This window comes from Alosa pseudoharengus, unplaced genomic scaffold (genome assembly GCF_046254945.1).
Source record: "Alosa pseudoharengus isolate Yale_2024_CS ecotype anadromous, Long Island Sound unplaced genomic scaffold, YU_APseudo_1.1 YU_APseudo_1.1_scf_2, whole genome shotgun sequence".
In the NCBI taxonomy this organism is placed as follows: Eukaryota; Metazoa; Chordata; class Actinopteri; order Clupeiformes; family Clupeidae; genus Alosa; species Alosa pseudoharengus.
Window position 1 is genome coordinate 22203323 of NW_027468663.1, and position 25798 is coordinate 22229120.

Below are 25798 nucleotides of genomic sequence, written 5' to 3' on the forward strand. Positions count from 1 at the left end.
CAGCGCCTGCTGCAATTTGGCTCTCCTTGGTGTTCAAACCAAGCCACTCCAAAGAACACTCCACAAACCTTGACCAAGTTTTGGTCAAGCCTCTTGTGGGGGTGGAGGGCGATGGGTGTGTCGCATAATGAGGACAAAACGAAACCCTGAGAAGCCCAGTGTCACTCAGACACAGTTGGCCATCAGGGAAGGTAAAGATAGCGTACGAATGGTCGATGTCCACCAGGGGGAGACTTAAGCCTTAAGCCAGGCCTATAATGAATGATTTATGCAAACTCTGGATTTTACGACAATTTATACATTTGAGTATTTAGGCCTAATTTTGTATTGAATAAAAAACAATCCTCCTAATGCCCCCATGGGTTATTCTGCCGCCTGATTTGAAGTTACCGTATTAACTCTCCAGGTGTTAGAGTAGCCTAGGCCATCATGTTGCCTATGACTAACGCAACAGGTATGAAAAACAATAACACTAGGCTATTCATGGTCTATAAACTCATTCATCAAACACCGTCTCTCGTCAGTTTCAGTCACCTCGGATGCCCAACCCGCGCCTTTTCTCGCTCTACAAAGCGTCACGCGAATGTAAGTAGCATAGTAAAAGCGAGTCGTGAGTGGCAACCAAAAGATTGACAACTTTTCATGTCGCCATCCCCATCTTAAGCGACGTAGTAACAGGTAAGGGTGCACATTGAATTGCAGTATTAACGGATATACGTTTAACTGTCGGGTATCAAATAACTCATTAAAAGGGGCCAAGTCTCAGCCCTTTCTACCCAAATTAGGGAAACATAACGCCCGCATGTTTTGCAGGAAAGTGGCGTGTTAAAAACTGGCCTCATTGATCGTAACGTTAACGCCAGATCAGTTAAATTTGTGTGACAAATTTTGTCTGGAAACGGCTTTGCTTCACTGACACCTTGGAATTCCTCTTACTACGACACTGGTATTCCTAACTGTACTTATTGATTGGGGAAAGTGGGTTGTTGCTGGTGTGAAACCCTAACTAGCCTCTTTGTTAACGTTGCTAGATATAGCTAACTATGCTATCATTACTAACATCTTTCAGTGACATTCATCTACGAAGACAACATTTTAACTTTAGTCGGTTCCCGTCTCTTCGTACTGTCCATTTTACCTAACTAACTTTAGTTGGTTCACAATAAACTGGTGATCAGTTCACTGTAACGATCAGTTCACTTTAACTGTAACAGTACAAACATTGCTAACTTGAAACCCCGAACGCTAATTGTTAGTTAGATTATAGCAATTGTGGGAGATAAACGACACACACACCACATCACATCAATGTGAGTCGAAAAAAGAAAACAGTTGCTCATATCTTGGTTGTGCTTGTGAATAGTTGTCTACTTGTACCTGTTGCAGGTGTTCTCAGTGACAAAATGACACCAATTGTGTCACTGTGCTTACCAGTGGGTTTAACTTAATCTATGAACGGCATTGCATGAACGTGTTGCCATTTTAATCAGATCGCGTGGCTTGTTGGTATTTTACAAGTTGTCATTCGCGTGGGTCTAACGTTACATATTCGGTCGTAAGAATCAGTGAGTGCATCATACGGCAATAGTCAAGAGTGATGAGAGAATGACGAGGCTCTTAATCTTAATCTCTGGCGTTGACAGAGACAGTGGGAGATGGAGGGAGGGGGCCAAGGAGCACACTTTTTGTTGTAAGCAGAGGAGGATGAATAGGGAAATAGAAGACCGCTGTGAAGCGTAGGCTAGGGCACATAGGAACGGCTGTGCAGAAATGTCATTGTTAACATCCTGGTGTGTGTAACACAGATTGTGTACATGAAACAGTTGTGTACATGCTGCAGGGATCTCATGGTTCAACAGAGATGTGCTGTATATCCTAGAAGGGCACATGTAGCGGAAACAGCTGAGCACACGGTTTGGAGGTTGTTGGCTGAGGAGCTGACAGCGGAGGCTGCTAGGTATTGTAATTTTAATGAAGGCAATGACCCAGAGCTAAATATAACTGCCAGACGAGCTCTGAAATGCATTACACTTCAGAGAAAGGTCTGGGTTCTCTGAGTTGATTTGCTTGGGTGTTGTTTTGCTATATTGCATATAAGCATGAAATGATTGCTCTTGCGTTCCAAACAGACGCTTCTACAATGACAAAATAGGTTAGTGAAATATTTATCATGTAGCCTATTGTGAGCCTAGACACACAGTCAAGGGCAGACATGAACTTAACTGTGGAAGTATCGTTTTAAACAGGATTGTTGGGGCCAAACTTTGGTTGGAAATGACCGTGTAACCCTAGGATACATTTGCAGAAGCTTTTCTAGGACTTAATGATGGGTTGATGAGATCAATAGTTGGCTGCCTACCAGTGTAATCCTTTGAGGCTGTAATTCCTTGCATTGAATGAAGTCACTATTTCCTTGATCAGCGAGTTAAATCCAGCAGTTTGACCTCTTGTGATGACAGCAGAACACCAGATGACAAATGTGGAGGCTGAGCTGTTGATTTAATCCACTGGCCCACCATCTAGGCCTAGGCTATTCAGTAACCGGGCAACCATTAATGTGGAGTCCTGTTTCCATGCACAAAAGCATAACAGTGGAAAAGAATGGCTTGAGACTGTTGGCCGTTGAACATTTTTGTTGTGATCTGAGAAAGAAGTAAAGATGTGGTCAAATGTAATTTATTTGCCATTTATTTCCAAACTTCTTGAGCGCACTGTAGCCTCAGAACTCCAAGAATACCTGACTGATCACAGCCTATGGGAAGTGTTTCAGTCCAGTTTTAGGGCTAAGCACAGCACCGAGACGGATAAACAACCTACTCATTGCGGCTGATAAAGGCCATGTCAGCATTTTATTACTGCTGGACCTCACAGCTGCCTTCGACAGGTCTTTCACAACACACTGCTCAGCTGGTTTAAAACACTTTTGGGTATCACTGCCACTCCACTGGGACTAGGCCTAATTCAGTGAAACACAGATGAAGAAAGGTGCCTGCTTGATAATCCCAGTGAAATGCTCTCGTACGCTATTCTGTTGGTGATGTTTTTTGTCCACAAAGGTTGCTCTGTTACCTATAGCACTAGTGTATATTTGAAATTAGTCTTTTTTTGGTAGGTATACCTTAGCCTGGGAACACCCAGACCTTCACAATAGTAGCCTATTGGGACTGGGTGTGGAAAAAGTTCAATGACTTACGACTTCCAGCAGGGGCATAACTAGCAGTACAATTAAACTTAAATTGGTACATTAAACTACCAAATTGTTTCAAAAGTGTAGCAATCTTGTAAACAAAGCTTTTAAATGCAGTTGTTTACTCAATTCCAAAGAAATACACGTCCATGCCGGATTAGCAATTGTATGCGTGCCCGTGTTTTAGGGACATTAGAAATGGGCTTTAATGGCCTCTTGGCCCGACGGACCTGCAGATCAAATCTCAAATTTGCCCAAAGTTCGTATGGGTATTCCCAGGCTACCTTGGCAACGTGGCACCTTGCCCTGTTAGCATCACTTTAAGCCCATTTAGCGATAATGCAAATAAACCAGGATTAGTGTGTGCTTCACCTCACTGTGTGTTCACTAATTCACGGATTGGGATAAATGCAGAGACCAAATTTCCCTCACAGGATCAAAAGAGTATATATACTTATACTTATACTTAACTTAAAGGGAATAAAATTAAGGCTAATTAATGTAGCCTATTCATTTTTTTTTTATTAAGTGAAGCACACAATGTAACACAACACATGTAGGCCTGTGTCACTAACATGACATTTCTTGACGTTTGTTTTATCTGAAAATTGTGGTTTAGGTATAGCCAAAGTCCTTTTAGGCAAGTCCCTCCACTCGGCGGCCATATACCAACGTTTTATGGGCACTCATTGGGCACAGTCTTTGGGTCGAACTGTGCGTGCGCAAGGATTCACGACACCAATTTTGCTCCAGCGGCAGTTCACAACACATGATTGGCACGATGTCTTCACAACACACCATATGATTGGCTCAATGTATTCACATCACACCACATGATTGGCTCAACGTATTCACATGTCGACGTTTTGCCGAGGAAGGGGTGGGATATGTGTAGACAACGGCCATATTGGCGTGACAAACTAGCCCCATGCATTTCTATGGAGTATTTTTTGAGTGCTGTGTCTCCACATTAGAAAGTCTCTGGTATAGCTTAGGTTTAGTCCAGACCAACCTTATGAACATATGACTTATAGAAACAGAACAGAAACAACACATTCATCATGGGTGGAAATGTATCATGGATGATATTTGTTTACCGGACATGTATTTAATTTAAGTCGGACAAATTAGACCACACTCTGTCTTCAAAGGGGTTTAACATTTTATTACTTTTAAAAGATGCCAGAATATACATTTTGAGGATATCTGAGATGGATAATTGCCTTAACCCACAACATGGGCACAGAAACATTCTTATATGGGAATATGATATTTATTTTTACTAACTTGGCATCTAAGAACAACTAGCCAAGTCTTTAGTGTGTGTGTGTGTGTGTGTGTGTGTGTACAAGCAGATTTTCTCTTTATTTTCTGTTACACACTCATTCACTGCTTAGTAAAGCTGCTTAGTGATAAGACATTAGTATAAGCTACAAAATAGTAGAATAGCCTATTCTTAATCCTGACATACATTTGTGCATGCTTCCTTTCAGTTGTTTTGGTCTGGTCTTCCCTTAGTTGTCTAGATAAAGCTGATTGTGTAAGCGTAAGCGCCTATGTTTTGTGAACATCAACACAGATGTAACGTCTTCAAATACAGTGGGGGAAATAAGTATTGAGCATTTTAGGCTATTGAATGCACCACCTGAAATTTCTTGTATACTTTGTGGAAAAGCCTTTTTCTGTAATGACCGCTTCAATACATTTCATGTATGAAGAAATTGATCCGTCACAGTATCCAGGTGTGTTTGGTCCATTCTTCTAAACAGATAGTCTTTAAATCTTGAAGATTCCAGGGAGCCCTTTTGTGAATCTTGATCTTTAGTTCCTTCCACAAATGTTCTATTGAATTTAAGTCAGAGCCTTGATTTCTTTTCTCTGAAACTAATTGGTAGTTTCCTTTGCTGTATGCTTTGGATCATTGTCCTGCTGGAAGGTCTCATCCTCATCATCCTGGTGGATGGCAAGATTCTTCTGGGGAAAAAATGGCTCCATTCATCATTCCTTCAACTGTATGAAGTCTGCCAATGCCATGAGATAAAAAAAACAGCCCCACAACCATAATGCCTCCACCTCCAAAGTCCAGGAGCTCCTGTGCGTGGGCGGTTGATGATGAAGTGATGTTCCTTCCACTTGCAAATAATGGCCCCCTTACTGTTAGATCCTGAAGTTTTGAAATACGTCTGTAACCTGTTCCATTGATATGTTTTGCAACTTTAAAGTTGCAGATTTTTTGGCGAGCTCTTTTTACCCATCATGGATGTTTCTTGTGTGACACCTTGGTAACGAAAAATCTTTATAGCCCATCAATATGTACTAACCCAGCTGAAATTAATTTGAACATACAGTAGCGTCACTGCCTGATGTGAGTCAAACGTAGATGTGAGTTGCGTATGCTCAAGCATAAACGGTTACAGCAAAACTTCATGATGTGTGAACATTCGGGTACAGGAAGATGGTGTGCATACTCTGTCGTATTTCACTAAAAGGCAACAAATCATTGCGGTTCTGTTATTAAACAATGAATGCACCACTGTCATTCTCCTACATCAATAAATTAAATAATAATTTAATTATTTAAATATTTTTTTTATTAATTTACCAACATAAACCACAGAGCAGCAACCATATAGGGAATTTCGTAAAGAGAAAAGTGTACTATTTAGCTCGCTTTCGCTCTTATTGGAAAAGATTTAAAGGGACACCAGGCAACGTTTTGTGTTAATTACTCATCTTCGTAAGTCGGTATATGGTTAAATGACTCATTACAGGGCGAATGAAGACTCTCTCGCCTGGCCCTACTGCCTGTAGGAAGAATATCCCGCTTGCAAGTTCAGTGTATCGTACCTGTCGACCGAAGCAGGATCAGTTTACATCCTGCATCCACAGCACAGAGGCAGGCTAACGAAACGCTAGCGATTGTTGCAAATGTGTGTATAATGACAGAGCCGGCGAAGAAGCAGCGAAAACCCTTGACGGAAGATGCAAAGAAAAGGAAAAGAGCTTCAGACCGAGCGAGGGGGAGTTTCGTAGAGAAAAAGCATCAGGCTTGCCTGCTGGCCCTTTAAATACCCTTCCTAAATGGCTTCTTTACACGATTACGGTGTAAGAGTTCAAAGTTGTCAAAATGACCTGAGCCCATAGGCCTATTTCATTTAGGCTACTATACATAGTGACAATAAGACGATACTTACATTTAAATACATAGTGAACTGCCTTGTTTAGTACAGATTTCCATAAATGTGCGCACAGGATTGTAGGTGTGCCTAGCACGCAGAGGAAACACACATGCATCCTCGAAAATTTGGCAAAACTAAGGACTTTGGTAGAATTTGGTAGACTTTGATGGATGCTTGACATTGGAACAGTACTTCGGAGGGACATGATGATGTAACAGTCTTCAAATAGCAGCCTTGAAGGATCCCACCTTGACTTTGAGAAACAGCCAGTGACTGAGCAAGTGAATACTAACAAAAGGTGCTCAGGCAAAAAACATTGTGAATCAACTTTTTGTTTGGTCTTAGTCGTATGTCAGTCTTATGCTGTATAAATACTGCTATGAATACACACACTTTTAGGCTACACACCATTGGTGTAGGTCATTTAAGCAATAAGCCCCAAGAGGCTGTAGATCAGCGATTGTAGAACAGCTAAGTGTTGTTTATATTTTAATAGATGTTTAGATGTTTTTGTGTGATGTGTTATTTCTCCTGAGTAAGGGATGAGACACATTGCTTTTGCTTAACACTGTTTGTCCTCAAGAATAGAGCTCCATGCATTCTGTTTGCAAAATGCCAGAAAAAAAAACTCACAAAAAAGGTCACTATGGTTTTTTTTTTGGCAGTTTGTAAACAGAGTGCATTACCGCCATTTGCTACAGAGGTGTGATAGCAATACATTTATGGTTAAAATGGATAATAATTTAACTTCAAGACTAATTTTAGTTGTGTGTAACCCTTCTTGGTTTTAAACAAAGACACCATCCCCTCCCCCAATGGAATGCTAATGTGCTGGTTCAAGGCCTATCAGTTACACAGGACAAAGGATATTACCTTGATACAATGTATCCATGTGTCATGAAATGTAAACATATTCATGTTTGGTATCATTCTGACAGTCTCAGTACAAGGATTGTAATGATTTGATTGTGAGAATGTTTGGAACATTCTATAAGTGATATTTCTGATATATATGATATCTCTCCTCATGCTATTCTGATAAGAATGGATAGGTGTGAAGTGGGTGTGAGTAGGTGTGTCTGATACCAAGTGGAGAACCAACCAAGTGGGCTTGTTTTTGGCGCCATTTTCTTCTTTTTTTAAAGCATTTAAAAGTAACTAAATTGCAATGTTTGTCAGATTTTGGATTTTTAGACTTGGACTCATAAGATGTAGAACTGAAGAGAGGAGAGGTTGGCTACAGGCCAACCTAGGCCTTTCAGGCCTGGGCTAGGCCTACATAGACCATAGACCTTTTTTTGTACTCTCTCTGCTTGTAACAGAATAAACTTGATTACTGAGTTTTTTCTGAAGTTCGCCAGTCTAAGATTAATATTAAGTAATTATTCACCACAATTACTTTCAGGTGTGATGGCAAAGTGTAGCCTACCCCGTAGCCTTGTTCTGGCTTATAATGGCTGTGCACTATACTTAAACTAAGTGTGCAAGTAGGTTGGTTGATACATAGACTGTGTGTGTGTGAATTGACTGAAACGTCAAGAAAAATGCCTACTAGTGCTACTTTTTTGTGTATATACACACTGGGCTTGCCAACCAGATAGCAGTAATGCGAGTCAATGAATCTCTGGCCACTTGCTAACGTCACACCCATTCTGTTATCAGCTCAGGATCAGGCAGACAATCGCTACTAGCTACGACTAATTTATTAAGGTAGCCTACGGTTCGTGGTCCTGGGGTCACAGTGACATACCTTGACAGCTCAACATGTCGGTTTGTTAGCTGCACCATTTTTCCGCACCTAACTGAGGCTCTGGTTGTTTAAAAACATTGAAGGGGTCTATTGCCTAACAGTCATTGTTGATGTGACAAAACTTGCTTCTCACAACGTATGTTATAGCCTCTTTATTTATGAAAGGTAATCCATACATCCTTTCCCCCTGCCACTCGAAATTTAGCAAAGGCTACAGCTACACTAGAGTTTTAAACTATTGTGATTGGCTCAGCAGTAGAAGACATGAATGTATAGATCTCTATTAATTGGCCTAGTGATTTTGTTTGAAGACATTTGGCAAAGTTTTTAATGTCAACATGTTTGTTCAGTCTTTCAATCCAGTCAATTTAGTCTTTGTGTATTTTAGAGAAATTATAAACCCAATGACATGCAATTGTATTTTTTCTCATGCCATTAAGTAATCCAAATATCTTTATAGCCTACCCATTTGGTAATTATTTACAGAATTGGATAGGAAAATAAAATGTGAAATTAAATAAATGTTAAGAACTGCAGTTTGGGGCTCTTACATTGTATCGCATAGTATCGAATCGAGCCGATGTATGTCTATCCAAACATTTTGTTTCTGAATGTATCGTCTATCGTCATCTAGATAGGTATCGATACATTCAGACGCACACCCCTACTGCCTATAGTGCTGCGCTGCTCTGCTATTATGTACGTCCCTGTAGTCACTGTAGGCTACAGCTGTGTTACACATTGACCTATCAGCTTTCATAAGAGAGGGAGAGGGAGAAAGGCTTTGAAGTTTGTGTGGTTCTCAGAGCGCTAGTTAGCCACAGAGAGCAGCTCTCATGGAAATCGAACTTGGCCAATAGCCAACATTCCTCACAAAATTAGCTTTCTTTAAAATATAAAATAGGTAATTGTATAAGGCCTATCTTTACAGCTGAATTATAATGCGTTTCCAATGGACCATAAGGTTGAGCAAACAACAAAAAATGGGATGCGTGTCCTAGATCTAGACTACCTCCTAGGCAATCAATTATCTGGACTAGTGGGAATGGTCCCATTTCCCATTTTAGCGTAGCTTACGATCAGGTTGTGTAGCCAAGGTGTACGCTTTGCAGCACGCATGTCACCACAATACTCGAGCACTCGAGGGAGAAAGAGAGCAAGAGAGAGGAGTGTTCTCTCCTCATCCATCCTCTCATTCCCATTCGCTACCTCTGTGTGTAGCAGTCAGCCTCCTCAGTGGTCTCGAGTTACGTCTCAGCTTGCGGTTGCCAAGACGATCTCGGGGCTGTCCACCATAGAATTCCATCTTGTTCCGTCGAGTCACTGGATGGAATGTCGAGCTCCAGAAAGGAGTTCGATGTGAAGCAAATTCTTCGAATCCGATGGAGATGGTTCGGTCACCCCACATCACCACCACACAATCAGCCACCATTGGGAGACTTCTTCAGTGGGAGAGGAACGGCAGGATCTTCTGGCGACCTACCCTCCGTTAGTGGCTGTTCCCCCTCCACTGGAAGTGCTCGTAACGGCAACAGCACAGGCTCAAATAGTGCACGCACCGGTGGTGGCTCTGTGGGCAACCTTAACAACAACAGAAAGTTTGGAGACACTGGAAGTCAAAGTAACGGACCGGTGCCCACAGGCGCCACGGCTTGTCCCCGCTCGTTTAGTCAGCAGGAGTGCCGAAGTCCCCCGGCGTTACCCTGGGTGCCTCCGCCGCACTCTCGCTCGATTCTCGGTGTGACTACTGAGGTCGCATCGACGAATTCATCGGTCGAAAAAGCCACTGGTGACGAGGAAAACAACAATAACGTGGATTCCGATAGCAGCTCGTGCAGGTAATGGGTCAGTTTGCCTGGTATTCATACGCAAATGTCAGTGTTTTAAATCGAGTCACAGCCGTGTGGGCTAGGGGCAGATGTACATAAAGGCAGATGTTTGCAATTTACTTCTTTGTCGAACTTGGTTTCATGTTACCGCGAGCGTAGGGGAGTAGTAGGCTGCATGTGGAATTTCAGAGGCTATTATAGACCAACATTGTTGTGGTAGCTACAGTGCATTATGAGCGCTTGGGGCGTTAAGTTCTAGAGATGAGCTTGAAATGTAATTATTAGGGTACAGGCGTTTCGGCATCGTTTATGCGTGTGTTTGGCTTTCATCATTGTGCATACACGCTTTGTAGTCTGCCGTTTTATATTGGAATAAAAAATCGCCTTGCTATCCAATACCATTCAGCGAGTCTTGGTAGGTTATGCACCTTGGCCAGATAAGGCTGACTGAGAACTAAGTTGTAGTTTAAACTGACTTAACAGCTGGTTTAGGCCTGTGTGACTGGTTGTTTTTCCATCTATCATGACGAAACATCCTTCAGAGCCAACCCGGCAGTAAAGCCTCCAGTAAAGCTACCAGTTCGGCATATCTTTTACGTCGTGTTTTTCATGTTAAATGCAGTTAAATAATCATCTTTCCTAATGGGCGTGGCGTTTAGGTTCTGAGTTTCGGTAATACTTAGGCTAGTTGTGTAGAATAAAATATTTTTGAAATGAAGAATGGCATAAGCTGCATATCGGTTGTTGTTTCGAGGCAATGATTCATCCGCTCTTGATTGAGAATGTCATAGTATATTGCTGCCAATATACAAGCAGTCCATGCAGTCTCAGGAGTACGTGCACATGGTCTGTCAGACACGCACATATAATTAGCACACTGCCTTTGTCATCTTTCACATTACAGAACATCAGTAGTTTGGCATTTGTATAGAGGTCTCATCATATCTGAAATGAATAATAATGCATAATAGTGCATAGTTGTGTGTATGTTTGCGTCAGTCTTGAAAGGAATACGGTTATAAGTCTCTCGATTGATAAGCTTAGAGACCTTGTGATTGGTCTGTGACCTCATTAGGGTTCGGACACTAAAGTCATGATTCTGCGTCGTCTCTCCCAGACTCGGTATGGGTGTGTTAATTTAGAGTAAAATGCAGACTAGTTTCTTTGACTGATAGATTAGTCTCATCATTTGACTGTGCCATGACTCATCACACCTCATAAATGATTCATGCACCACTTACATCTGCCCATGTGAAGACCGGAGTCTGTGTATGTGTGTGTAATGTCTGTGTAGGGCTGTACACATCAAGAATATGTGAAGATATAGGCAAGATATGTTGTGGAACTGACACAGTCTGCTCATTTTGCCTCAGTCTTTCAGCAGCTTATTGGTTAACCATACCCCCTTTTGTCAGAATCTATATTTGAATCTTACAGAAGAGGAACCAACAGGATATGTCTATTTTCCATTCATTGCTTATGGATTAAGCTTTTAAAGCTGGAGAGCACTCTGTCACCAGACTAGAGAGAAACAGGCAGCTGTGAAGAAGATCATGAGTAGAGTGATGACACATTGTAGTAGAGGTAGATTGACATAGGAGGTGTTCCATTCTGCAGTGAAAGATCTAATGATGGACAGAGATAATGTTATGACCTTGCTGAGAAAGACTCAGTAATACAACTGACTTGTTGTATTACTGTTGTATTACTCTTTATATCTGGCCTGTTAAACAGTGAAGGGAATATTTTGTATTCATATTTTATGTGAATGGTTTAATGATTCAAGTCTTTATGACTTGAAGACTGTATAGTTCTTATGGTCATTTGTGATTGTGTACCCATGTGTACCCTGTGTGTGTGTCTTTGGTCTGTATGCAGTGTATCCATTGTTTATGCCTTTTGCCCATCACCAAGGTGTGAATGTTTGTAGAACAGCATGTGTCCAAGCCTCTGAAGGACTTCCCAGGAAAGGGGGTAGTTTTAATTAAAAGATAATAGAAGCTGACCAGACCTGATGAAGGCCTAATCCTCATCCTCCCTTTCTATTGCATATTCAAACTGGGTTGGACCTAGAGGTCACTCCTTCTTTGTGTGTAACTTTAAATATGGTCTCTGTTAGTCAGAGAAGTTAGAAGAGAATATTGAGAATCTGGTGAAACCCATGATGGGGTGACACAAACATGTACTTTTCTCCCTTGAGGGGCACTAGGCCCCTCATTGAAAAGAATAAAGCCTGGATTCTGACCTGCATCGTCCTGATTAAGTCTCAAGAGAAATATGGTAGTAAAAAATATACTATCAGTTATGGAGGTTCCAACCGTGAGATAAAAACTTTGGATTTAGAATTGGATTCAACGTTTTGCTGAAAGAGATCTTCAACATCGTGTTTTGACGGCACACTCTTAAGGTAAGGCAATTGATATTTTCTGGTGGTGAGATTGGGTAAAAGTCCTATATAGTTCTTGTCAGACTATCGGGCTCCAGCAGGGAGCTCTGTTGGGCGTTAGTAACAAGCTTGTTTTGTTCCTGTAAATGGCCCGTAAGTATCACTGAGAATACTTTCGTCTCTATGAGACTGGCGTTAGAACAATAGTTCTGGAAATAGCCATGTATGTTTTAGACAGAAACATATTCGGTCCTATGGACACAATCTGGAGCTTATCGGATTAGCTGCTAAGCTTTTCAGGGGTAGCCGGGGTTCTTGGCCAGTCCCCATTTTTACGGCTACATTGGGGGACTGCTTGCCTAGACTCTCACCTGAAAATGAAATTGCATAAGAGTGTTGCTGGTCATAACAGATGTATGAAACCATCTCTAGATTGTGTAACTAAGATCACAGTTTGAAGTAGCCTATAAAGATGTTGCACTGAAAGCGTAAGTTAATAGTTGGGGCGTCGAATGACGCTTTCCACCGTTTAAAGTAAAAACATTGGAGTGGATACGATACTGTGTTCTTCAAATTGATAAAATACAACTAATTTGAAATTGGATTGATAATAATAACTTTTTAAATTATGGAGACTTATGATGGATGATCAAACTAGGATTCATGTCGTAATAACCTTTTTCAAGTGTGCAAACATAGCATAACCTCAAGAGAGCATGGTTAGGCCTCTTTTAAGTACGCCTGAGCTAACTAGCTGCCGCTAGAGGCGCCTCGATGTCTTTGTCTAGAGCTAACATGAGAGCACATAACGAAAATGCCTTAAACTTCTTTTGTTCCGTTTTTTTTTTAAGCAGGAAATATTCTTGCAGCCCGTTTAAAGTTGTCCTCCAGCTCCATGGAGCTGTGTGTGTCTGTGTGTGTCCAGTATGAATGAATGCGCGTGTGGGCCGGCCCTGTGTGTGTGAAATTTGTTTATTTCTTTCTATGTGTCTGTTTCCATTTTTGTTTCAAGTCCTTATGTTTTGAAATGTATGGGTGAGGAATTGTTGCAAGTTTATAATCTTAGCAGGATCAAGGACTTAGTATCAAGTACCTTTTCTTTTCCTGTAACTTTTATTTCCCAGCTGAAATGGATTGCTGTTTATGATGTTTTAGGCCTACTTTATTTTAAGTCTTGAACTGTTGAAATTATGTTCTTTCTTTTGTCTGTTTTCTTGGGTCAAAAGTTTTCACACCTTTTGCTATCTTATCTCACTGCCTTTGTTTTAGCACCACTGTATTCTATAACCAACCCCCCAGCTTCTCCCCCATGGACACAAAGGAACTTCACTGGGGAGATATAAACCATTGTTGATTTCAACTATTTGTCTTTCTTTATTTTGTCTTTTGGGGTTTAACATGTTAAGACAGATTTTTATTTTTGCTTGTATGCCAATGGGAAATGTTTGCTACATGTTTAGGCCTTGTTTGATGTGGGCAAATGTTCAATTGAATGGATTCATACCCACAACTTGAGTTTCTTTATGTTTGAAATGACTTTTATTTGGTTATAGTTAAGAAACTATAAAAAGGGGGAGATAGATGGTATTGACTTGAAATACTTTCTTATCTAAGTTTACTGGTTTTATTGCTCAAATTGTCATTTTGTTTTAAATGCCTAATGTTTTGTTTTACTGACCCTCACTTCTAATGCAAAATCTCTTTAAAAGCTGTTTGGAGGTAAATAGCCCTGAAAACATTAGCATACATTAGCATTAGTTGACGTGTGAAACTGCAAGACACTGCTTGACTCTGTAAGACACTGCTTGACTCTGTAAGTTTCTGTTGCTTTAAAGCACCTAGGCTGTACAGATGCTTGTAGTAACTAATATCATTTCTATACTTTCTTTGATTTGATTCTCTTTGACTTTGAATTTTATTTTTGTTATTCTATTGCACCTTTTATTTCTTTATGCTACGGTTTATTTCATTTGATTTCCTTTTCAGCTTGTCCTGACTAGGAATACTTGTTGCTCAGATGATATGGTTACAGATTTCCCAATTCCATTATAGGTGCTAAGATAACAGGAGGATAATTTTATATAATCCTCATTTGAGCCTTTTCTGGCTGTGTTGCTATTTTATTTTAATTTTATTTTTTCCTTGTTCTCATTGGTTTAATTTCTGATGGTCTGTTTGCTTGCCTTAACGGCTGATATATTTTAATTTCATTAGAAAACATATGGTTGAATTTTCATTTTTATGTTGTTTGTTTGTTGTTTTGTAATGATTTAATTCATACATTTACAAGCTTTTCTCCTAGCCACCCATCACCGGATGATAGTTGATGTCTACAAACAGACCCTTACCATGTTGATGGTTTTTAACAATGGTGATGTGTGTAAATAGCCTGTTACATTACAGGTTGAGGACTTGAACCTTGTACTTCTCAAGAACACTGTTTATTAGATTTGGACGAGATGTTTTGTTACCCGTCATAAGAAATGTTTACATTACTAGGAATTCTGTTCTGAGGCATCACAAGCCTCAAAGTTCATGTACTGTATTGTTTGCGTGTTTGGAGGTATAACTGAGAGGTCAAGACAGACCTGACTGCAGCTGACGTCATCTTTGAAAAATGTTGAACTCCACTGAATAATAATTTCCTTATTAGTACTGGAATGACAGCTTAAACCTTTTGCTCCAAAGCTACATGTATTTGCAAGATCTGTTTACAGACTCAGACAGTCGCAGACCCAGAAACATCCTAACGACGCATATCTCACTTCCCCCGCTGGCTTCAGAAGTGTGACGAGACACAACTTATCGAAAGGGGGAAAGCAACCAACACCTCCCCTGGAGACCCCAGCAGACTTCAGTGTTCCTGGGAGAGCAGCATTTGGAAGTCCTGTGTAACATCCCACAAAAGGACCTTAGTCAGAACATCACGAGAAAGATTGGTAGAATAGTGGACCTGCTGTGGGCAGAATAACCCCCAAAAACAGCAAGGATCCGAAGGTTCCAGGTAGTCGACCCTGACCTTCAGACTAGAGAATTTTTATTTTGTTGGTATACTTTAACTGGAGAAGGAAACATTGAAGAAAAAGAAGAGGAACACAGGGTGTGGGGGAACGCCCCCTATTAATAGAGCCAAGCGCCGCCCTAAGCACATTTTGCACACACATACACATACTAAACATTGTGCACCACACGAAGAATGGAAACTGGCTTTGGTTGCATTTTCTTAGCTGTTTCTATGATAGACGATGTCAGTCTTTCTACTGTTGTTATTTTTATCTGTAACCTCCTTCCACACCCTAAAAGTCCTCTATTGTTAATAAGCTGATTCATAATTTATGTAAGCAAGTTTAGATGTTCAAGTCTTTAAGGACTTGAAAAGGGGGAATTGAAGGGAATATTTTGTATTCATATTTTATGTGAATGGTTTAATGATTCAAGTCTTTATGACTTGAAGACTGTATAGTTCTTATGGTCATTTGTGATTGTGTACCCATGTGTACCCTGTGTGTGTGTCTTTGGTCTGTATGCAGTGTATCCATTGTTTATGCCTTTTGCCCATCACCAAGGTGTGAATGTTTGTAGAACAGCATGTGTCCAAGCCTCTGAAGGACTTCCCAGGAAAGGGGGTAGTTTTAATTAAAAGATAATAGAAGCTGACCAGACCTGATGAAGGCCTAATCCTCATCCTCCCTTTCTATTGCATATTCAAACTGGGTTGGACCTAGAGGTCACTCCTTCTTTGTGTGTAACTTTAAATATGGTCTCTGTTAGTCAGAGAAGTTAGAAGAGAATATTGAGAATCTGGTGAAACCCATGATGGGGTGACACAAACATGTACTTTTCTCCCTTGAGGGGCACTAGGCCCCTCATTGAAAAGAATAAAGCCTGGATTCTGACCTGCATCGTCCTGATTAAGTCTCAAGAGAAATATGGTAGTAAAAAATATACTATCAACAGCCCACACATGGTAGCTAGATAACCCTTTGCTACTCTTGACACAACATCCGTGGCATTCTGTTAGTCATTCACACCTCTTTATTTCCTCTGTCTTTCACGTCATTTGACAGGCACACACATGGGCGTAAGTGCTGCGGCCGAAAGGAATAAAGATGTATTCATCTTTATAATATAAAATACATATTAATAACAAGGATATCTTCATAATAAATTCATGGCTGTAATAGTGGAATATTGTCCCTGAATGAGGGTCCACAGAGTCATCTCACCTGTTATATAATTGTAATGAACCTGCCTCCAGCAGCAGTCAGTGCAATGACTTAGCGCTTCATAAAGAATTTATTCAGGATGATCATTAAGACATTTCGCTCAGCAGTTGAATGATGTGTGAAGTGTGTGCTTACGTATGAATAAATGTTAGCATGGGAATGACTGGAACTCAGCAGTGGTGAAGGGGGCTTCAGTCAAGTTTGGCCTTAGGTGTTACTTTGATGTGGTGTCTGTAGGAGGCAGACAGACTCATAGATTCCATTAGGGAGGCGTGCTCCTCCTCTAAGCTTTTAGCACTAACACGGCCCAGAGGTCTAGAAGGAAGATGCGGTACAGGCCAGATTACTCTCCCATTACTCAACTCTTAAACAGAGACACAATTCTCTCTCAATTCTCTGTCTTTCATATTTCAGCCTGAGAGGTGTCATTGCAAGATATTGTTTTGTATATTGAGAGATTTTGCACTCGTTTTTGTTAAATTGTGCGCTCATGTACACTCAATGGTGTGCTCGTTTCATTAGCCTAAATCATGCATTTGTTTTACCAAGTCTTGGACATTTTATTCACAGGAACTGAGGAGAGGCAGCAAATCAAACTGTTCAGTAAAGCTGGAAAGTTTTGGCTATCCATACATTAGACATTCCCCCTGATCAATCCATACATTAGACCAGGGCAGTGAAAACATAAGGCCCGGGGGTCAGATCAGACCCGCCAGCAGGTTTCATACCAGATGTTTTGGGTAGGAAGGGAAAATTAAAAAAAAAAAAGATATTCACATCCAGTTTTCTTCAACAATTTGTTATAAGCAATATCTCTATTGAACTGATTAACCCTAGCACTACAAACCATCCTCAGGAAGGAAGAAGCAGAAAAACTAACATGGACAGCAGTACATTATTGTGTACTTGTTTGCTCATAAGTGATATAATCAAACACTCTGATACCCATGCAGAGAAATTATAATGACCATGACAATGACGGCCCCCCACTAGGTCTCATTCCAACAAATCCGGCCCACTACCTAATATGAGTTTGACACCCCTGCATTAGACATTCCCCCTGATCAATCCATACATTAGACATCCCCCCTGATCAATCCATACATTAGACATTCCCCTTGATTTATATATCAGAAGTCAAACGTTGTTAAACCACAAATGGCACAGATTTTTACAGACTAAAAGAGACAGACTGCTGTAGCCAATGTCTTTTCCGTTTTTCACTTTGTAGGTGGTCTCAGTTTCTATGAATGAAACATGGGAACGAAATCATTAAAACGAGTGCACGGTTTGATGAAAATGAGCACACATTTTAGTAAAACGCTGTCTCTCTCTCTCTAATTCAAATTTAAATTTAAAGGTTCTTTTTTGCATGACTGATTTAGTAGTGTTGCCAAAGTTAGTCTTACAAATAACACAGTAGGATCACAAAATAAAGAAAATAGAGAGAGAGCAATGTGGCTCTCGATCTCTCTGTCCCTGGCAAGCCCGCCGGTGTGTCTATATCCATCAGGTCATCACACCTGGCTGCAATTTGAGCTCTTTATCCTGATACAACGTTTGAAAATAGTATGGAGGCTGGTGGAGTTAATCAAGTAGGCCTACTAAGTTGTGTGTGTGTGTGTGTGTGTGTCTGTGTGTGTGTGTCTGTGTGTGTGTGTGTGTGTGTGTGTGTGTGTGTGTGTGTGTGTGTGTGTGTGTGTGTGTGTGTGTGGCACAGGACGTCTAACAGCAGTCAGACGCTGTCCTCATGTGCCTCTATGGAGCCGTGTGTGCCAGAAGAGCTGTTCCAGGCACTGAGCCACGCCGAGCACACCTTCAGACGGATGGAGTCGTACCTGAGGACGCGGCAGCTGTGTGACGTAGTGCTGCTCGCCGGAGACCGCAGAATACCTGCACACAGGTAGAGTGCATGCAATCACAGGATAACAGGTGTACTACAAGCCATATTGGGATTCTTTGAAGCACACACATTCATTGGGAGAAGACGCTTGTCACCATTAACTTGCAGCCTGGGCCTTTGCTCTCTCCCTAACTCTGTTCATCGTAGCCTGGGCCTTTGCTCTCTCCCTAACTGTTCATCGTAGCCTGGGCCTTTGCTCTTTCCCTAACTCTGTTCATTGGTCAGAAACAAACTTTCTTGACTGAATGAACGTGTATATGAAGGCATAATAACATTTGCACTTATTTAGATATGGAATTTAAATTGGAATGCGCAGAATCGCTGCTTCTAAAAATTGACACATTCCTATAATTTAAATGTGCATGTTACTGTAATACCGGTAGTATGTGGAAGATGATGCCAACACAAATGGGAAGTACACACCACTAAACATAAGTGACTCATTTTGAAAGGTTTGATCAATGTGTTGAATCTCTCTCCCATCATCACTAACAACCTGTTGAGTAACACACACACACACACACACTTACACACAAACACACACACACACACACTCACACACACACACACATTTTGACTAGACTGCATTTCTGTACAGTAGAATGCATAATGCTGCAGTATTTGTGCATTGAATGAGTTGATGATATCAAGTTTTACTGAGAATCTGTTATGAGGAGATCAGTTCTTTTAAAAAGGGATGTTTGTTGACTCACCACACCGCACCAGAACCACCACAACACAAATGTGCAATGATGCATCATGGTGGCACTCAACACAAATGTGCAATGATGCATCATGGTGGCGCTCACTTTTGCAGACAAGAGCAGCTGGTTCTCCACAGGCAGGAATCACAGCCCTGGGGAGCAACAGCTTCAAGAATCAGATAGCTGATGAAAGGAGAGGCTCTCGACTCACGCTCCAAATGGGCTCATGTATCACTGGCCAGAATGGTAGTTGATACTCTGAACAAGGCACTAAATCCCCAGATTATTGATCATTGTTTTTTCCCCTTCAGATTATATGGCGATAACACTCTGACTGTATGTGCCACCAAAGCATCTGGTACCAAGTGATGTTAGGACAGTGATCATATGTGTAGGATGTTTGTCAGAATGTCATTATTTTGTACAGGCTCATTTTTAAAACTAAAGGTTTAGGCTATATGCACTGCACTACACAATGAAGTATAAACAAACTCTTCAGACCAAATGGATCCATGTGACTTGATTCGTTATAGTTTGGAACTCTGACAAAAATATTGATTACTAATAGTTGATTACGGTAATCATGTATTTTTTTTAATGAATAAGTGCTCCATTTGAAATGCTGGCATCTTCCGACACAAGCACTAGTGAACTTGTAGCTAACTACTTATACTATCTCCCAACTCTACCTCTGCCCTCCTCTCTCTCCCACTCTTATGTGCAGGCTGGTTCTGTCCTCCGTGTCCGATTACTTTGCTGCCATGTTTACCAGTGATGTGCGAGAAGCCAAACAGGAGGAGGTCAAGATGGAAGGTGTGGACCCAGATGCATTATGGGTCTTGGTTCAGTATGCTTACACAGGTAAGGCTTCAGTGGTTCAGCGTCAGCACAAAATATATTTTTCTTGTTGAAGCACACCAGTTATACGTGAATATCAAATCAGCAGACATGTTCAAGATGTTTATGATCAGTCAGGAGAATTAGACATCCTCCAGGCTTTTGTACTCTCTGCACTGTAGATGAAAAGAAGCTCTCTCTCTTCCTTTTATCTCAGACCAGATGCCCATTTCCTTTAACATGCTGCTCCTGTAATTGCATGACAGAGTTTTGCAAGCAGTCAGCCAAACATGTCCTCCTTTTTCTGTAGCTCACCCCAGTTATTAGACCTGCTGTCTCACACATACACACAGGAGGACGCATTACCTCTTTTTCGGTTTTCTCTGAGGAATTCTGAATAGAACCTTTTAAACTTTAAAATACATTTATAGCCAACTGGCCTCTACATCAGAGAGCATTGCTGCATATCTATTTACATGTACGTTTCTGTGTGGGAAACATAATTACACATATTCAGGAAGATTGATTTTGTGTTTTTATAATTACAAATATGTAGTTTCTTCATCGTTGTTGTGGCCATTTCAAATCTGCATTTTACTATTCATAATTTCAAAGGTATGACTTCTTTTCCATAGTTAAGCATTTGCAGCTGTCTTCCTGTTGAGTGATGCAGACAACACAAATCCCATCACATATTGTAGACATGGAAATGGCTTTTGGATTATGCTACTTACTTTACATAGTACATAGAGTTACTATAACACATTATTACACGGCTCTTCATAATGGTGCAGAATGCTCCGTTCCCTTGAATGGGCAACGGTTGTATAACAGACCGTTGCTAAGTATTACAGACTGCTGTCAAGGAAAATGGGTTTTGTGCCTCTGATTCACATCTTTCATATCACTCCGCAAGTAGTCCCGTCACTTCTTGCAATGGAACTTCATTCAAAAGTGAAAGCAGACGGTTGATCAGCTGTGTTCTAAAGAATGTTTGATTCAAGTTCAGCTTGTGTGTCGAACTACTGTATTTTTTTCTCAGCAAAAGCCACGACGAAACGGTAACAAATAAATGTAAAAAAGTCATTACATATTTTCCGTTTTTTGCAAGTATTCGTGTAACAAGCGACCCATTCAAGTGAATGGAGCATTCTGCAGCATTCTGAAGAGCCGTGTAATAAGCTTCGGTAACACGCACAGATAACACACATTCATGTTCCTCCACGTTCTCACCCAGTGTGCTGTGCTGTGCTGTGCTGTGCTGTGTTGTGTGAGCAGGGCGTCTGGAGCTGAAGGAGGACACCATTGAGAGCCTGTTGTCTGCCTCGTGTCTGCTGCAGCTGTCTGCAGTAGTGCAGGCTTGCTGCTCTTTTCTCATGAAGCAGCTTCACCCCTCCAACTGTCTGGGCATCAGATCCTTCGCCGATGCACAAGGCTGCCAGGACCTACACAAAGTAGCACATAACTACACCATGGTGAGATACATCTGGACATTCTGATATGCACCACCCATTCTGACCATGTTATGTGGACTCAAATACACACCTCCATATCTATATGCAGGTTAAATGGCATTTACACTAATGCAGCCAAATTTACACTTTGCGCTAAACAGAGCTAGTGTGTGAATGTTTAGCTGTGCTGTGTGTGTGTGTGTGTGTGTGTTTGTATGTATGTGTTTTGGGTCAGACCAGTCTGGCTTTGTCCTGTTTGATGTTGTTTTGCTCTGGTGGGAATCTCATTCAGAAAAAATAACCCATAATAGAACACCCAGTGTAACCAGTGGGGTTACCATGGAAACTGTGGGGGGAAAACACTTAATTTACCCTATTTCTTCTCCATCTCTTCTGTCCTCTCTGTCTCACTGTTTCTCTGGCGTGCACTTTAATCCTACTGGTGTGTGTGTGTGTGTGTGTGTGTGTGTGTGTGTGTGTGTGTGTGTGTGTGTGTGTGTGTGTGTGTGTTCCTACTGTATGACTTCCTTCTCATTTCCTTGTCTACACAACACCCCCATATTTCCCTCTCTCGCTCTCTTCCGCTACGCCTTCTGTTCTGGTGCTGGAGCCAATGGAGTTCCATGCACAATTTAGAACAAGAACATCCTAGTGCTCCATTGGTAATCCTTACTTTTGTAAAGGCAGTCACTCCAGTTAGAGCTTATGAGAATATGCACACAGACCCCGGGTAGACTTGCTGTCTGTGTCTCTGTAGGAGCACTTCCTGGATGTGATGCGCAATCAGGAGTTCCTGCTGCTGCCTCCGTCTGAGATTGAGAAGCTGCTGGCATCTGATGACATGAATGTGCCCGAGGAGGAGACGGTGGTGCAGGCCCTGCTCAGCTGGGTGCACTACGACTGCGCCGGCCGCCAGCCCCACCTCCCCACCATGCTGGCCCACATCCGCCTGCCACTGCTGCATCCACAGGTCAGTCAGCAGGACTCATTTATACAGCCAGCGCCCTACCACAGACCTCACTCATGCAATATAATTGGATTTTAATGAACAAAATACACACCGTGTCATCAGTCATCATGTGTGTGCATGTGCGTTTTATTTGATGCCTCATATTCTGGTGGGTTAAAGTATCGATATGACATTCAGACTGGGATGGTTATGTCCATAAAGTAATAGATTAGAGAATATTGTTATGTGCATGTGTATGTGTGTTGACTTGACGTGTTTGCTGTGTTTGGTGCTTGCTGTCTTATCAGTGTTTTTGAGGGCTGGAGGAGCTGGTATTCTCTCTCCTCACCCCCCTAGCTGCGCTAACCTGCTCCTGCTCTTCGCATCCTCCACTGGAGGTCTAAAGAGGATTTCCTTATCATGCACACTCACCACCTCAGGGATCTATCAACTGGAGAGCTAAGAAAACAAACCAGACAAACAGACGCTCGCTGACATCCGACACACACACACACACACACACACACACACAGACACACAGACACAGACACTGAAAAGATTAGAGCATACAAATAAAACACATTGGAAGTGCACCAGCAGTATGTGCACTACTGGGCCAGACACCGCAGTCACAATGTCATAGGCAAGTTCCAAGCACACTGACCAGGTGTCTGTTTTACTGAGCTGATGTGTAGATTTGATGAGGGTTGCACTGCTGTCTGTGATAATAGGCTACTATTTTTTCACTGTGTTGACAGTTTTTGTGGGAGAGAATAAATGGGGGCTGAGCAAGAATGCTGTTGGCTCTCCCCTGCCTCCTTGTCATGAGGTGATTGATTTGTTGGGAAGGTCATCTGAAAAGTAAACAAGCATCTCATAACTGGAACTTCAAAAAATATAAATGATGGCCAAGTAAGGCACTGTGACCCTTTGCTGAAGTGTGTGTGTGTGTGGTTTGCTCCACAGCGCAGCTCCAATAAAAATGTAAATTGACTATTCTCTGGTCCCTGGTTGTGGTGGCAGCTTTTTATCCTCTTCTGTAGCCATTAGATCGTTTTTCATCTCTCTCCTGCATTATTGATGGATTCATATATATTTATATTGGGCTCTTCTGTGGAGCGGGCTGTGAAGGTGACGGCCTCTACCACGTCGATGCTAATGAGCATAGTGTGTCAGCCAGCCTACGTGACACCATCACATTTGTGCTTCAAAAGATGGGAATGGGAAATGAGAGGAGCGATGGAGGTGAGGGTGAGGGAGGGGAGGAGGAGCTTGATGGAGGGATTGACAGGACCACTGGATGGAGTGATGGATGGATGGCTGGATAGACAGCAGTTGTAAATCTGACAGTGTGACAGTAAGGAGCCGATGGAGGAGCTGTGTGATGTGGAGGTGCGGGTGGTGAGGGGCACAGAGAGTGGAGGCTACATTACGCACTGGGACATGACAGAGATGACGTGCTGAATCAAGGGACTGAGAAACAGAAATGATGAGTTGAGAATGGAAAGGGGCCGAGACATAGGAGCCTGCAATTTGGAATTTGGAAGATTGGTTTTACAGCTTATGTTATTAAGGGACACAAAGGGATGAATAAAGGTGTTGCACTCGCCACATTAGTCTTTTCTGTCTCACACCTTTGTCCCTCTGTCTGTCTGTGTATCTGTCAGCTGACCTGTCTGTGTTCCGTAGCCCTAACTACTGTAGAGGTGGATGGGCCGGTCTGTGCGAAGGCTGCTATTCATTAGGAGTGGATCAGAGCAGCAGAGCGTCTTTTCCGTAATTAGAAGTAGCCGCTTAGCGCTGCGCTGGAGCGAGGGAGGATACGAGCAGGGAAGAGAAGCAGGAGCACCGAGCGGAGGGCTCATTAATGGGGCTTGAGAGGTGTCATCTTCACATGGATTAGAGGGCTGAGCCGCCAGGGGACCCAGTACGTTCCTCTGATGTTTATGTATAAGTCAGGCTTGGATAATGACCCTGTTTCCTCATTCTCTTGTTTTTTCTGTCTTGACAGACAGAGGGAGACAGAGAGAGAGAGACAGAGAGACACAGACAGAGAGAGAGAGACAGAGAGAGAGAGACAGAGAGACCGAGAGAGAGAGAGAGAGACCGAGAGAGAGAGAGAGACACAGAGAGAGAGAGAGACAGAGAGAGAGAGAGACAGAGAGACCGAGAGAGAGAGAGAGAGACACAGAGAGAGAGAGAGAGAGAGACACAGAGAGAGAGAGACAGACTACTTTCTGATGCTACAATCCAGGTTACCATCCAGCTCAGGGAGTCTGGGAATAGTGTTGTTGGTATGTCTGTGTGGGCTCAGGACTGTTTGTTTCCCTCTTATCTCTTTAGTTGATGCTTGTGTGGTGCACACATCGGTGACTGATGACTTTAGACTCTTTCCACAGACGGGTGGGATGTTTAGAGCTAATTGGGTATTGGGTAATGGAGTGTTTTCCTGTGTCTGGCTTTATAGTTCTTGGCCGACATGGAGTCCAACCCGCTGCTGAGGGACAGTGCGGATTGCCAGCGGCTGGTGATGGAGGCCATGAAGTACCACCTGCTGCCCGAGCGCCGGCCCCTGCTGCAGAGCCCCCGCACGCGGCCGCGCAAGGCCACCGTGGGAGCCCTGTTCGCCGTGGGGGGCATGGACGCCACCAAGGGTAAACGCTTCAGAGTGCAAAATGGAGAAAATGAGCAGGGTGGATTACAGCTGCAGCCATGGAAAGGAAACGCTCTCCATCCTGGCCTATTCCCCGGTCCTACATACACACACACACACGCACACACGCTTTCTCTCTTGCTCCATCTGTGCAGCCAGAGGCTTTGGGCGTATGATCTTCATTACACAAGGGAGCTCTTTAATCTTTTGAGTTAACGCTCAAATTAAAATGGGGCAGAGTTTAGTAGACACTGCATTTCCGCTAACATGGCTGTGTCTGTCTGTATTTGATGCTCTTCAAGACCCTTCTCTGTTGCTAAGCCTGACATATTTGGAACATTTTTTTTCATAACGTCTCCTTTAACACCATTAGTCCTGGATGTCCCTGTACATTTCCACCAGATCTTTCTGTCATGTTTCTTCTGCGTGACTCTTTTGTTCCATGCTCTGCTAATTTTTCGTGTGTATGAGGAGCAGAGCATCTTGGTGTGTTGATGATTTTTCTGCTTCTACAATGGGTATGCTGGGTAGTTTAATGCTGTCATGTTTTAATTGTGTCAGTATTTTAGTTGTTTAAGAATACGGACACAATAAAAAAAATGACAGTGTATATATATATAGTGGTGATATGCAATAGCAAGTTTCATTTCACAAGGCTAAAATGTGAGGAACGTATTAATGCTGATGATGAAAGACTTCCCAATTGGTCACTGAATTTGTTTTCAGAAGTCCCACAAGCAG

At 42.1% G+C, this 25798-nt stretch overlaps 1 protein-coding gene across 3 annotated transcripts in view; it reads left to right on the forward strand.

Annotated features, from left to right (window-relative positions):
- The first annotated feature begins 241 nt into the window (after nucleotides 1-241).
- Nucleotides 242-25798, forward strand: part of klhl5 (kelch-like family member 5) — a 33144-nt gene continuing 7587 nt past the window's right edge. Inside the window, exons 1-6 of one of the 3 annotated variants that reach the window (XM_076294209.1) lie at nucleotides 242-678; nucleotides 18278-18460; nucleotides 19889-20025; nucleotides 21280-21476; nucleotides 22213-22425; nucleotides 24872-25058. In XM_076294209.1, the coding sequence (XP_076150324.1) occupies nucleotides 18318-18460; nucleotides 19889-20025; nucleotides 21280-21476; nucleotides 22213-22425; nucleotides 24872-25058 (877 nt within the window). In that variant the 5' untranslated portion in view covers nucleotides 242-678; nucleotides 18278-18317. Of the gene's footprint in view, nucleotides 679-9448; nucleotides 9955-18277; nucleotides 18461-19888; nucleotides 20026-21279; nucleotides 21477-22212; nucleotides 22426-24871; nucleotides 25059-25798 lie in introns of those variants that run through there. The other 2 variants (XM_076294210.1, XM_076294208.1) reach the window with 2 other exon arrangements.